Genomic DNA, 15,036 nt, shown 5'->3' with positions numbered 1-15,036 from the left:
TAAAAATGTTAAAGCGTAAGGTTTTATTCCTGTCCACCATCCGTGTAGAGTGAGCCCCCTCCACAGAAGGTAGCCTCTGTTCTTAGGTTCTCTCTCCGGAGTGCTTTATGCATATTCAAGCAAATATAAATGTTTTGCACCCTTCTGCAGAAAAAAGGTCACTCAATTTTCTGCACTTTTATTTTTTGATGTATATTTATATTTAGGAGATTTTCATGAGCACCTCATTTTTTTTCACACCTACCTAATTTGTATGGATGTACCTTAAGTATGTTTTATCGATAGGTATTTGGGCTATATCCGGTATTTTTCTGGTTCATGTAGTGCTGTTATGAATTATCTTGTATATGTCATTTTGTCCAATGCAAGTGTGTCTGTAGGAGAAATTCCTAGATACAGAATTGTCAGCTCAGATGATACACATGTTTAACATTTTGCAGATGGTGCCGAGTGACCTTTATAGTGATTTGTACTAGTTTATATTCTTTTTTTTTTTTTTTTAAGATTTTATTTATTTATTAGAGCACTGGCGGGGAGGAGGGGGGGAAACAGGCTCCCTGTGAGCAGGAAGCCTGACATGGGGCTCGATCCCAGGACCCCACATCATGACCTGAGCTGAAAGGCAGACACTCAACTGACTAAGCCACCCAGGCGCCCCAACATATTCTCATTAGCAATGTATAATAATCGTGTGGAAAGAGTTAAAGTTACTTCACTTACCAAGTCTGCTCCAGCATTGAGTCTACATTCCATTCCTGCCTGTGTCTTTTAATATCTTTTTTTTTTAAAGCTTTTATTTATTTATTTGAGAGACAGAAAGCGACAGAGAGCACGAGTGGGGAGGAGAGGGAGAAGCAGGCTCCCCATGGACAGGGAGCTGGACTTGGGGGTTGATCCCAGGACTCTGGGATCATGACCTGAGTTGAATGTAGATGTTTAACCAACTGAACCATCCAGGCGCTCCTCTTTTTTCTTTTCTTTTTTTTTTTTTTGAAGATTTTATTTATTTATTTGAGAGAGCACAAGCCTGAGTTGGGGGGGAGGGGAAGAAGCGGACTCCCCCCTGAGCAGGGAGCCAGACAGGCAATTCAGTCCCCGGACCCTAAGATCATGACCTGAGCTGAAGGCAGACACTTAACTGACTGAGCCACCCAGGAACCCCATTTTGATAGCTTTATTAGATATGGCCTCATCAGTTTTAGACACTCCTTTTCACTTGGCTTCTTTTTTATATGAAATATTAGATCTCTTGTCCTCAGAAAAACAAGTTACACTCTTTGTTGTTGTTAAACTCTTTGTTTACTTTTTCTTCTGATATTTAGCCTTTCTCCTTTCATTCACAGCCAAGCTTCTTAAAAAAAAAAAAAAAGGCTTTTTGTTTTTTCCAATTCCTATTTTCCAGTCTCTCCTCAACCTATTATAATCTAATTGTGCTCTAGCCACTACATTAAAACAGCTCTTAATAAGAATGTCAATGACTTCTCAATTGATAAATCAGAGGGACATTTTTCAAACCTTATCCACAGCCTGTGGTCTTCAACAATGTTGATGACTTCCTCTTGGAAATCACTCCTTCCTTCTGCCACATAACTCTCATGTAATTCTTGTTACCTGTCTGATATTCCTTCTCATTCTCTTCTATTCATATTATTTCTGGAGGATTCCATCTCTTCTCCATGGCTTCAGGTACCATTTATATGTGGATGACTTCAAATTTATATTTCCATTTCAGATGTCTTAACATATCTAACTGCCGCTGGACAACTTCACTTGGATGTGCTCTAAGCTACGCAAACTTGTCACTGCCCAGACTGAGCTATTTTCCTTTACTCATCTGCCTTCCTAATCTGCTTTGTCCTGTGTTCTCCATCTCAGTAATATCCCCCTCTTGTGTTGTTGAAGACAGAAGCCTGGGCATCATTCTTGAGTCCTCTCTTCTGCCCCCATTATCTAATGAGCCACCGAATCCTGAGGGTTCTGTCTCCTAAATATGTCAAATCTGGTCAGGTGTCTGTCCCCTCTGCCACAATTTCTAGTTCAGGCCACCACTACCTCTTATCTAGATTACTTCTTCAGATTCTCGGCTGGTTGTGTGCTCCAGGTTTCTTGCTTTTCCACTCACTGTCCATACTGTGGCCATAGTGATCTTTCAGAAATGAAAACCTGATCAAGCCACACCCTTGTTAAAATCTTAGAGTGGTTCCTTGAAGCTCTATTGGTAAAGACCAGTCTCTTTTACAACTCCAACTTCACTCTCCTTGCTTCAGCTACATTGGCCTTCTTTCATTCCTTGAATAGCTTTCATTTTGGAGTCTTTTGTGCAAATTGTTTTTTCTTTTTGAGAGACTACTTTCTCTGCCTCTCCCATCCTCACCCTTTCCTTTTGTCTGGTTTACTCCTGTTTATTCATAGATGAGGTCTCGACTCAGCTTTTGGAAAGTCTGCCCTAACCTCCTGAGGTCTTGGTTAGGACTGTCCGTTCACTTTGTTCTTCCTCTTAATTGACTTCATCTTGTTTGTATCCCTCCAGTAGGTGATAATCTCCCTGAGGATATAGCCCTCTTTTATCTTGTTGGAGAAAGTTGTTTCTCCAATGCCTGGGATATAGTAAATACGTTCAACAAGTATTTGATGAGTGGGAATGGATGATTGAGTAAATGAGTCTCCTTTGTGGATTCATTTTTTTTCACATGACTCTAATAGAGGTATTCCTTAATAACCTGCCTTCAGTCTGTCTTCTCTGTGGAAGCTCTCCGTATTCTACAAATCACTTGTTAATGATTCTCAGCTGCTTGTAATTTAGACCCCTTATTTGAGCTTTATATTTATATCAGCTGTTTACTGCAAGTATTTAAAGATATAAATGATTCATAAATGTACCTAAAGCTAACCTTGTCATTTCTCTCCTTTTCCCACCTTTTTGCTTCTCTATGTGGCTGTGATATTAACCTGTAATCTGTCATCAAAGCTAGATTTCTCTGAGCTCTTTTAGATACCTTTGTCTTTCTTACCCTCCCTCCAATGTGTAGGGATCAGTAATTCCAATCTGTTCAAGAAGCATTTATTAAATAATTTGTTTTGGACATGTATTAAATTTCGAATTGAAAGCTCTTAAGTTTTACAGGCTATAAAGTTAGAATATAAAAACAAAAATACAACACACTTTTCTTTTACATAAGATGATGAGACTAATAGCAGAGGACGAATTCATTCTGATTTTTCAAATCTCCTACGGTTCAAATTACTGTTGCTACATAACTACCCTAAAATTTGGCTGCTTAAAAATTAATGTGTTCATGGATTTGGTGGGTCAGGAATTCTCATAGAGTGTGGTAGGAATGATTGTTTGCTCCGTGATGTCAGTGGTTCAGTGCAAAGACTCAAAGGTTAGGTGTTGACGACTGTGGCCTCTATGATCTAGAGTGTTTATTACTCACATGTCTGGCACCTCGCCTAGCAGGACTCAAGGACCAGGATTGATGGGAGCATCTATAAGTGTCCTCTCCATATGGTTTGGGCTTCCTTGTACTATACAAGCCTTAGAGTAGTAGGGCTTAACTAATGGCCACTCAGAGCTCCAGAAGCATGTTTCAGTAAACAAGGTGGAATTGCATTGCCTTTTCTTAACTAGCTTTTTAAGTCATGTAGTGTGGCTTCAGCTGCTTCCTTTTAGTTATGGCAGTGTCAAAAACCCACCCAGATTTAAGGGGAGGAAACATAGATCCCAATATCTTGATGGTAGGCATATCAAGATGACATTATAAAAGAGCATGTGAAGTGGAAGATATAGTTTTGGCCATCTTTGGAAAATACAGTCTGTCATACCTTTACCTGTATGAAATGTTGCTGTAATAAACCACTGTACATTAAGGTATCGCCCAGCTATTGGAACCCTTCTCTGGCTTTACTCCCTTACCCTGATCTTTCACTCTAGTCTCTGAGGAGCTTATTGATCAGAGGACTACATGCTTGCTCCTAGTTATCATTATGGTTAGTTATTAATGAGAATTACATGGACTTTCCAGAGAAGGTGGAATATTAACAAATTCACAAAACTTACACTGAACCTTTGTAATGTATACTGGGAGAATACCTATGTGGCCTAGACCTTTGTATAAGTGGATGTGTACCTATGTATATTAGTAATAATTCAATTGAAAGTTCAGAGAAGTGGGGTAAAAGGATTGCTTTTCATTTAACAGAGAGTAAATATGTTTCTGCTGCTTCAAATCATAGGAGTGAGATGTTAACTGCTAGCATTTTATTGCACACGGTTACAATCTTTTTGGTTTTTGCAGATATGCAATATGATGAAGATGATGATGAAATCACCCCAGACTTGTGGCAAGAAGCATGCTGGATTGTAATCAGGTAACTTTTGAGACCAAACTTCATAAGCCTTAAAAGGCATAATAACCTTTAAAGGGATTTCCTGCTTATTCTGTTCTTGAAAATTAGATGTTTATATGAATAGGCTACATGAGAGCTGGTTTCTCTATTTACTTATATATTTAACTTGAACTTTTAAAGTCTTTCAGACTTAAGTAAAGTTACACAAAGAACTCATAAGTGTATTTCACTCAGTTACCCTAGATATTAACCTTACATATTTTCTTTGCCTTTTTTTCCCTTTCTCTGCATTTTTTTTTCCTGAGACATTTGAGAGTAAGTTGCAGACCTAAGAATATTCTTTTACATAATCATAAGTCATCAAAATCAGGAAATTGATATTAATACAATAATTTACAGATCTTACCCAAATTTTGACAGTTGTCCCACTAATGTTCATAGCAAAATACATTTTTTTCTGTTCCTGGATCCAGCCTGGGATTACATATTGCATTTAGTTTTCATGACTTATTTTTTTGTCTCCTATAATTTAGAACAGTCCCCCAGTCTTCCTCTTTTTTTTTTTTTTTTTTTGACCTTGGCATTTTTGAAGAATACAAGCCAGTTGCTTTTTAGAATGCCCCTCAGTTTGGGTTTTTCTGATATTTCCTCATAATTAGATTCAAATGATTACTTTTGGCAGAAGTGATGTTCTCTCTGCAGTCTATCAGGAGGCACGTGATGTCCATTTTTTTCCATTACTGGTGTTAATTTGATTTTTTGGTTTTCTTATTTTAAATGGATAAAGTTACATGAGGTTGTATTTCAGCCCAAATTCCCATCCAATTATAAGTGTAATTAAAATGTAACAAAACTCAGAAGCCTTACATGTAGGTAAGAAAAGTAACTTTTAAATATTGAAATAACATCTTGCTGTGTTAGGATATAAAATGCTGCAACTCTGTGTTCTTATCAAACTGACAATTGCTGTGTATTTAGTAACATGGTGATGTCTCTTTGAGCCCCTTCATCTCCAAGATGCACATCCTCTTGGTTGACAGTCTCTTCCTTTTCAAAGAACATATGCTTCCAACATTGTACCAGTTGTATTTGGAGTATAACTGAACCTTCTTGAACCTGGTTTTATTAAAAACATATTGAGATTTTGGGATGTAAGCGTGTATTTTTACTACTAAACATGGGCTATAAAAACTTTGTATTAAGACATTTGTATCTTCTATGATCTTTGAGTATTAAACACCAAGAGGCATCTTACTAGGAAAAAAATAACTAGGTAGATATTCTGTGGATATGTTTATATTCTACAATATCCAGGGAGAAAGAATATTTTGATCTTAAAAAAGAATTGTTTTCAGCATACGTAATTGCTTGTTCAAGGTAAACTATTGTGAATAGTCACCCCATTTAACATTTGTTACAAAATATTTGATTTTTATATTTTAATTGACTATAGGTACTTTGTCTATTGTGAGATGATGCTTTGCTTTTTCACTTTTTAACATCAAGTGATTTTTTTCCCAAGCGGTGTCACTGTGATGTTACTTAATATTACCAGGGACTTCAGTGAGATGACTTCTGGTAAAATAATCAAGATGGATGTAAATATGAGATATTTATATAGTTTAGGTATGTAGAGGACAACTTTTTTTTTTTTTTATTAATGATTGATTTATTTTGGAGAGAGAGTGCGTGTGCGTGTGCCCACACGTGAGCAGGGGGAAGGGCAGAGGGAGAAGGACAGAAGCAGAGTCCTTGCTGAGCATGGAGCCCCACGTGGGGCTCCATCCCAAAACATTGAGATCATGACCTGAGCTGAAATCAAGAGTTGGACGCTTAACTGACAGCCACCAGGCGCCCCAGGGATAACATCCTAATGAAGCTGTGTTCTAATGATCTTGGGAAGTCTTCCTGGGGAATGAAACTTATCCATAGTTTTGTGAAGATTTTTTCATTGTTAATTGTCTATAAAAACCACTGTTACTTAAATTACAGACCGTGTCTTCTTCCATGTGTTTCTTATATATCAGTGGTGGACTCAAATGGTTGTGAGAAATTCCTTTCCTGTTAGCTTACAGTCTGTACTGAAGGAAATTGCTCTACCCATTCTTTAGGCTGTACCTTATACAGGGATGGTCGTGTGCTCTGTTCTCTGCCATAGGACCTAACTTCTAATATTGATGTCCACGATTGATTGAATCAGGGTGAGATCTTGACCCAAAGCAAGCCAATTAATTGGCCTGCTGGTGACCTGTGAAGGGACCTGGTGATGCCAAAATGGGAGACTGGTGATTAGTTGGGCTGTGCATATTGCCTCAGAAAACTGATGTGAGGATAAGGGAGTTGGTAGTGAAAGAGGAGCAAAAGCTAAGAAAGTGTCACAGGTACAAGATGCAGGGGTCACAAGGTGAAGGAATTGCGGCAGAGACATGGGGGTGTGCTCATGGGGCATTTCCTGAGGGCTGATGAGATAATCCAATTCTTATGGTTGTCATAGATCTCAGAGCACTTATGGTCTCACCAAAGCCCAGCTATACAACTGTTCCTGGGTGGAGGTGAGGAGTGAGATTGCTCTTGTACTTACATTTTCTTATGCCTTTATTATATATATATTCTTTTCCCTTCCCTCATGTGAACAAGTGTCTGTTCCTTGTAAACCGTATGTCTCTCTTTTAGAATCTTCAGTCTTCTTTAGGGCTTCATTATGTGATTTCTGTATCTGTTGGTAACTCTCATCTCTTACCCATACTTCATTTTTTATCATCAGTCATTTGCTGAGTATTTTCACTTGAATGACTTACTCTCATCTCACCTTTAACATATACAAGTTAGAACTAATCTTAAACCTAAAATTGAAGTTTTCATACCTTCTGTATTTTAGTCATGGGTATCATCATCTTTTCTCTTATTCAAATTAGAGTTCTTTTATTTTGACTATACATTTTCTTTAGTTTAAGATTTAGAGAGTGAGCGAGCACGGTAGGGAGGGGCAGAAGGAGAGAGAATTTTAAGCAGACTCCTCGCTGAGTACAGAGCCCCATGTGGGGCTCGATCTCATCACCCTGAGATCATGACCTGAGCCTAAACCAAGAGTCAGACGCTTAACTAATTGTGCCACTCAAGTATCCACATTTTCTTTAGTTTGAGAAAATGTTTCAAAGGGGTTGGATGAAGGGTGCCTGGCTGGCTCAGTCAGAGGAGTGTGTAGCTCTTGATCTTGGGGTCATGAGTTTGATCCCCACATAGGCTGTAGAGATTACTTTAACCAAGCAAGCAAATAAATAGATAAAACTTAAAAAAAGAGGTTGGATAAAACTTATTTATAAATAAGGACATTTATATTAGCGCTTCCTTATAGTTCTTTTGTTGTGCTTTAATTATTTTACCCATAAGTCTTGTTTCCTGAAACTTAACAAGTTCTACAAAGAAAGTGTTCTTGGTCTCACCCTGTTTTTGGATAACTCATAGTATCTGTAATGATGGGCTTACAGTAGTTGCTATTTAATGATTGATTATTTGTTGGATTTAATTATAATGAGAATGAGGAAATATGCTAGAAAAATCACTGACTTGTAACTGGTTATAAACGCCAATATTTTCCCAGTTCCTATTTTGATGAGAAAGGCTTGGTCAGACAACAGCTGGATTCTTTTGATGAGTTTATTCAGATGTCTGTTCAAAGAATTGTGGAAGACGCTCCACCCATAGATCTACAAGCCGAAGCGCAGCATGCTAGTGGAGAAGTTGAAGAACCGGTAAGATGGTTACTCTAATAAAGTAGCATGTGAAAGGAGAGTGGATTTGAAATTTCCGTCCTTCTCTCACCTGGCCTAAAGGTAGAAGAAAAGAAAGTAGGTGTTTTTAGCAGGGTACTTGGAGCATCTTTTATCACTTCCTAATTTATTCTTACTAATGAAGAGATGCATTTTTGCAGGTAATCCAAAACCCTAATCCTTATTGAGATAGTAGGGATTTAATAGTTGGGGAGAGGGAGCTTAGAAATATGATGAACTACTTGGAGAAGCAAGCCACAAATAGTCATATTGCTTCAGAAAGCCCCCTTTATGTTTTCTTTCACAGTAAGAAATCATAAAAGAAAATGTGTTTGAAGGACTTTCCCCCTTCTTATCTTTTGTAAGAAATACGTTATTATAACAATATAAGAGATAATAAAGTCACCCAAACATACCAGCTATTTTAGTTTTTTTAAGTTCCTCATAGTCTTTGTTCACACGTATGTATGTTCTTAGCATTGTTGAAATCATAGCGAGGGTATAATTTTATAATCTGGTTTTACATGAGTGATTGTAAAAAAGTATATAGTCCAGAGTGATAGCTGTCCTTAGTTTTTGAGGAGAAGAGAGATGGGGAAACTGAAAAACAAAGTGAGTCAGGGAGAGCCCCAGTTCAGTCTCTCTCTCTCTTTTTTTTTTTTTCCTAGTAAGTTCAGTCCTTTTCTATAGCTAATCTCCTAAGAGCTGATTGTTCTCATTCTGGTTGGAGATGCTGCATAGACTTTTGCTGTTAAGAACAAATAATTGGCTCTTCTGGCGTTGTGCTGGAAAAAGGGGCTTTTTAAAAAAAATTTTTTATAGTTACGGCATTTTCTCTTCCTGGTATTCGCAAAACAAAAGAGATAACAGTGTAACAGACTCAAAGTGCCACCACTGTTAAGTACAGTTGAGGAAGAGATGTGAAGCTGGAGTATCAGAACTTGCTGGAAAAGATGGGAGGACTCTTAAGCTGACCATGAGGAGCAGGGTAGGACTTGTCTTACTGGAGAAAAGATACTTACGGGGTTCAGCAAGAAAATACTTGGTGTTATTTGGCTTGGGGGTGGAATGACCACAACAGTCAGTATATGAGTTTTGTCTTTATCTGTCTTTGATAGGTGTTAGTGGAAATTAAGATAGAACGAGATTGTCACAGGCTTTGGCTATCATTAGGAATTATTGAAAGATTGTCAAAGAATGTGCATAAAGCATTATTTTAGAAAGGTTACTTTGGAAATGGTTTTTAGTTGGGAGTGGGAAGAGGCTGGAGACAGATAAAAACCTTTGAATAGCCTAGGCTTAAGATAATAAGTGTTCTAGACTAGGGTGATGGTAAAAATAAGGAGTAGAGGGATGGCTTTCCTTTGGTGCATTATCACCACCAGTTCTCTTTGCCCTTTATCTCCTCCAGTTTGGGGAACTTAGGTGTTAATTACCATTAGTGGTCTATTTAGTCCCATTGTCTCTTTGAGATTTGGTTGAGAGAGAAACCCACTATCCGTTTACCTCTGGAAAGTTCTCATGGATCTTGTTTTATTGGGGAGCAAATAGATATTAATTGAAAACTTTTTTTTTGAGTGGGTGGAGCTATAGTTGGGGTTGGAAGTTGGAAGTTCTCAGTCCTTTATAGAGTAATTAGGATTTTTTTGTGTATTGAAGAGTTAGGTTAATTTTTTTGGTGTTCTGTTGAATAGGTTAGAGCATGATCCTAATTGTCTGAATTTATCTTTTCTGTTAACTTTGTACTTCTGACCTTAACCAAGGAGAGGGCATATAAAACTATATAGATTATTTATACAAATCCTTTAACTATTTGATATAAACACAGAGTATATGAGATGTGTGCATAGTCTTTATTTACTTGGGATGTTTCAAGACTGTCTTTTGCCTTAAGATAGCAATTAAGTATTCAACTTGACATCTATGAAATATGGATATTGGCTTTGGAGAGTCCCTGTATTAGTAAAGTGGGTTAATTTCAGCAGTTTCTAGAGCTGTTTCTAGTCAAAATGTTAATGTTGATTAAAATAGAATCATTAAAACTTTTATGGAAAAAAGTTATCTTTTTCATTTTTTTGGTTTCCTTTTAGCCAAGATATTTGCTGAAGTTTGAGCAGATTTACCTCTCCAAACCTACCCATTGGGAAAGAGATGGTGCTCCTTCACCAATGATGCCAAATGAGGCCAGATTAAGAAATCTCACGTAAGAATTTTTCCAGCAGTTGATATTGAAATACAGTTCAGAAAATGTAATTTTAACCAGTTCAACTGAGAGTTGAGCAAACACCTTACTGTTACTTAATTGTAATTTTACTTTTGTTTCTAAAGGTATTCTGCTCCACTTTATGTTGATATAACAAAAACAGTCATTAAAGAAGGTGAAGAACAACTTCAAACTCAACATCAGAAAACTTTTATAGGAAAAATTCCAATTATGTTGCGTTCAACTTATTGCCTCTTGAATGGCTTAACAGATCGTGATCTTTGTGAGTTAAATGAATGTCCCTTGGATCCTGGTGGATATTTCATTATTAATGGATCAGAAAAGGTATAATAAGCATTATTTAAAGAAATGACAATATCATAATTAAGATTTAAGTTGTGAAAGTTCAAATTAAAAAGTAAATTTGTACACAGAATAACCTGGAAGTGGTAGTTGAATTATTTAGGGGATGACAGCTAAACTTATGTAAACCAGAACTTTATTTAGCTCTATATGATAAACACTAGAAATTTCGTGGTGTTTAGGCTTATATGTTTTGTGAAGCATTTATGTAAAATGGAGTTTGTAAAGTTCAAGAATTGATGTTTCAGTGAGCCCATGTGGTCAAAGATGCAGATTTTACTCTTCTTTATACTTCAGAGACCTGTGAGTTTTATGGAATAACTTTTATTGTCCATATAGGTTCTGATTGCTCAAGAGAAAATGGCAACAAACACAGTCTATGTATTTGCCAAAAAGGATTCTAAATACGCCTACACAGGAGAGTGTAGATCATGTCTGGAGAATTCTTCCCGACCCACTAGTACTATTTGGGTTAGCATGTTGGCAAGAGGAGGACAGGTATGGACTGGAACATGATATTGTTTGGATTTGTTTCTTTTTGTCTAGTCTTATAATTTATCAGACTGCATTTTTAGTCAAAAAAGCTTTTCTGGAGTGTATTGTCAATGTTATACATAGGTGTTATTTACTTAACAGCTAGTAGCAGATTACTCCAGTAGCAGCATTTATCATCTCAGTTTCTGTGAATCCAGAATCTGGGTGCAGCTTCGCTGGGTCCTCTGGTTGAGCATCTCTCACAAGGCTGCAGTCAAGGTGTTTGCCTGAGCTGCAGTCATCTTAAGGCTCAGCTCACATGGTCGTCTTCAGGATTCAGTTCTCTGTGGGCTGTTGAACTGAGAGACTCAGTTCTTTGCTGGCTTTTGGCTGGAACCCTCTCTCAGTTCTTGGACATGTGGTTCTCCTCCATGGAGAAGCTGCTGACAACATGGCAGCTTGCTTCATCAGGGAGAGTATTCAGCAAGAGCCATAGAGGGAACAAGCATGATGGAAATCACAGTCTTTTATAACTTAATCTTAGAGGCAACATTCTGTCATTTTTACCATATTCTCTTTGTTAGATGTGAGCCAATATGTTCAGCCAATTCTCAAGGGGTGGCAATCGCACAAGGCAATAATAGTAGTAGGCGGGAGGGAGTCCTTGGGCACAATCTTAGAAGCTGCGTACCATAGGCAGGTTACTTGTAATAATGATACCTAGCCTTGGGATGCCTGGGTGGCTTAGTAGTGGCTTAGTTGGTTGAGCGTCCAACTCTTGATTTTGGCTCAGGTCATAATTTCAGGGTTGTGATATTGAGCCCTGTGTCAGGCTCTCTGCTCGTTGTGGTCTCTGTGCTCAGTGCGGAGTCTGCTGGAGATTTCTTCTCCCTCTCCCCTTCCCCACACTACTGAGCATGCTTGCTCGCTCGCTCTCTCGCTCTCTCAAAAATAAATTAAAAAATTTTTTTCAAAATTTTATTTATTTGACAGGGAGTGCACAAGCAGGGGGAGCTGCAGAGGGAGAAAGAGAAGCAGGCTCCCCACTGAGCAGGGAGTGGGACGTGGGGCTTGATCCAAGAACCTTGGGGTCATGACCTGAGCTGAAGGGAGACATTTAACCAACTGAGCCACCCAGGCACCCCAATAAATAAAATCTTTATTAAAAAAAAATAGGTAGCCTTTCTTGAATATTTGCTGTATGCCAGTTATGTTACTCAGATTGCTTGATTTTATCTTTACAACTATCTTTGAAAGTAGTTTTAATTTCAGGTATGGTTTTTATTATATTTTGTTTTGAATAAGTCATACATGCACATTAAAATAGTTCAAAAGTAGGAAAAAAGTGTACTATAAAAACTAGTCTTCCTTTGACCCTTCCTTTCCCCAAAGGTAGCTGCTTTTGATAACTTCTCATGAATCAGTTCAGAAATAGTCTTAATGCAAAAAATACAAATGGGAGCTTGTGATGCACACTGTTCGAACTTCGCTGTATCCTTTAAAAACATGTTTAGATGAGCACTTGATTATTTTGGAGCGGTTATATTCCATATGTAGATGTAGCATAATTTAACCTTTTCCCTTTCGATGGACATTTAGATTTCTAGTCTTGTGCCTTGCAAACAGTTCTGCAGAGCCTAAAACCACCTTTTTAAGTCTTATAAAAATGAAGAACTTCAAGATTAGAGAATTTTAACTACCTGAAGTTAAACACATATGTAGAATAGGTGTTTTAAAGAATTAAAATGTTTTTTACTTGTAAATAGAGGTAGAATGGGGCCTAAGTACAAGTGTTTGGAAAAGATCTCAGGTGTTGCTGATGTGCATTCTTTGTTGAGAAGCATTGGCCTGTATCATGGAGGGCAAAGAAATGGAAACAGTATATTAGATTATTGTGGCAGCTGTGGGCAAAATGAATGAATTAGAGGCAGAGAAAGGAAAATCATCTGGTGCACCTGACTGGCTCAGATGGTACATACAACCCTTGATCTCAGGGTTGTAGGTTTGAATCCCACGTTGGGTGTAGATTATTTAAAAATCAAATCTTAAAAAAATTCTGGATTTAGTGATGTTTGATATAGTATGAATCAATTAAGATTGTGGTTTCTGTCCTCAAGTTCTGGATAAAATAGAAAACTTCTAAGAATTGATTTTTAGAGGTAGTTCATTTTTTAGACAAGATTTCGTGGGGGTACGTGATGTGTGCATTATTTTCTTATGTTTTGCTTACTCTGAAAAAGATCTATGATGAGACAAATAATAGACTGAATGGAATAATTGACCTGTAAGTAGAAACAACCAAATGGCATTTGGAGGTATGAGGGCTGAGGGTACAGGAAAAAGAGCAAGATGAAGGTTTGGATATCGTTTATGAAGAGTGGTTAACCGAAAACTCGTAAGGTGGGATAAGGTATCTAAGGACCGAGGCCTAAATAGGAGGCAATGACAGAAATTGTTAATAGAGGGACTATAGTAATGTAGGATTATGAGGCCAACAAAGGCTAGAGCTTAATATTAAAGAAAGAAATATAATTAAAACAGAGAAGCCAGTTGTTTGTATGAAAGTGTAGGTTAGTAACTTTTATGTCATTTTTGTATGTGGTACAATTAAAGAGAAATTGAAAAAAGTATACTTGTGTGAAAGAGGCTGTTTGTTAATTTTGAAATATTTTTCAAACGAGATACCATAGAGACCAGCTCTGAGTTAATATTATTTTTCATTTGTTGCTTAGCTTTTTTCCCACATTTGTCCACATATATATATTTTTTACCCCTGATGTCTTTCTTCGGAGAGTTTTGTATGGCCTGTTTTGTTTTTTTGTGTGGTTTTTGTGGGGTTTTTTCGGCCAGGGGAGAGGGTGCAGGATCTGTGTTCATTCTTTTGTAGCCAGATGTCAATTGCAAATATGGTATTGGGTAATTCTAAGAGAATCTTGGCAGGCAGATAGCAGATAGAAGCTCTCTCATGCCTAAATGATCAGCCTGTTCATAAAATTAGTAAACCTCTTCCAGTGGTTTTGAAAGGCAGCCATAGGATGTTCCTTAAAGTATGAAGTTATACTTCCCTTGAAATACATACAATGAACATGTATATGAAACGATTCTCATGATGTTTGTATGTGGCTGTGATCTCTTTGTACTGATATTCTAATGATGTTTTATTTTTCTAGGGTGCAAAGAAGAGTGCTATTGGTCAGCGCATTGTGGCAACCCTACCGTATATCAAGCAGGAAGTTCCCATCATCATTGTGTTCAGAGCATTAGGTTTTGTGTCTGACAGAGATATTTTAGAGCATATTATTTATGATTTTGAAGATCCAGAGATGATGGAAATGGTAATGTGAGAGAAAAATGTATTTGCAGTGTTTTGCAAGAGGTTTAAAGTTACTGTTGCTAATCTTAAAACATAGTAGAAAGATGTTCTGAAGAGTAATTTAGCTGTCACAAATCCCATGACATTTACTGTGTAGTGAAAGCCTTCAGCCTTGCTTCAGCTTCTTTCTTGACAATTCTGTGTAAAATAGACATAAAAGCTAGAGGCAGCCAGAGTTCACTGACAGTAGCGAGAAGAAACCGTAGTAAGGAAAATCATAAAAGCATACCAGTCTGGTGCAATTTAGTAAAAAAGGAAAATGAATAGTTGATACCTTCTTTTTTACTTTGAGATAGTTTCAAACTTATAGAAAAGTTGCAAAGAACTCTTGTATACTCTTCACCCAGATTCACTGGTTGTTACCTCTGCTACATTTGATTTAGCATTTTCTCTTTATACACACATTATTTTTTTCTAGACCATTGGAGAGTAAGTTTCAGGCATTGTGCCTTTTACTCGAGTACTAAATACTTCAGTGTGTATTTCCTAAGAACCAAGACATT

At 37.3% G+C, this 15,036-nt stretch overlaps 1 protein-coding gene across 2 annotated transcripts in view; it reads left to right on the top strand.

Annotated features, from left to right (window-relative positions):
- Positions 1–15,036, top strand: part of POLR2B (RNA polymerase II subunit B) — a 55,705-nt gene that overhangs the window by 2,108 nt on the left and 38,561 nt on the right. For both annotated transcript variants that reach the window (XM_045815974.2, XM_045815975.2), the window contains 6 exons: positions 4,299–4,371; positions 7,952–8,102; positions 10,211–10,323; positions 10,449–10,668; positions 11,026–11,184; positions 14,331–14,495. In XM_045815974.2, the coding sequence (XP_045671930.1) occupies positions 4,299–4,371; positions 7,952–8,102; positions 10,211–10,323; positions 10,449–10,668; positions 11,026–11,184; positions 14,331–14,495 (881 nt within the window). The remainder of the gene's footprint in view (positions 1–4,298; positions 4,372–7,951; positions 8,103–10,210; positions 10,324–10,448; positions 10,669–11,025; positions 11,185–14,330; positions 14,496–15,036) is intronic.

Source organism: Ursus americanus, chromosome 8 (genome assembly GCF_024610735.1).
Source record: "Ursus americanus isolate L20-20 chromosome 8, mUrsAme1.1.p, whole genome shotgun sequence".
NCBI lineage: Eukaryota > Metazoa > Chordata > Mammalia > Carnivora > Ursidae > Ursus > Ursus americanus.
This window is presented reverse-complemented; position numbering and strand designations above follow the sequence as displayed.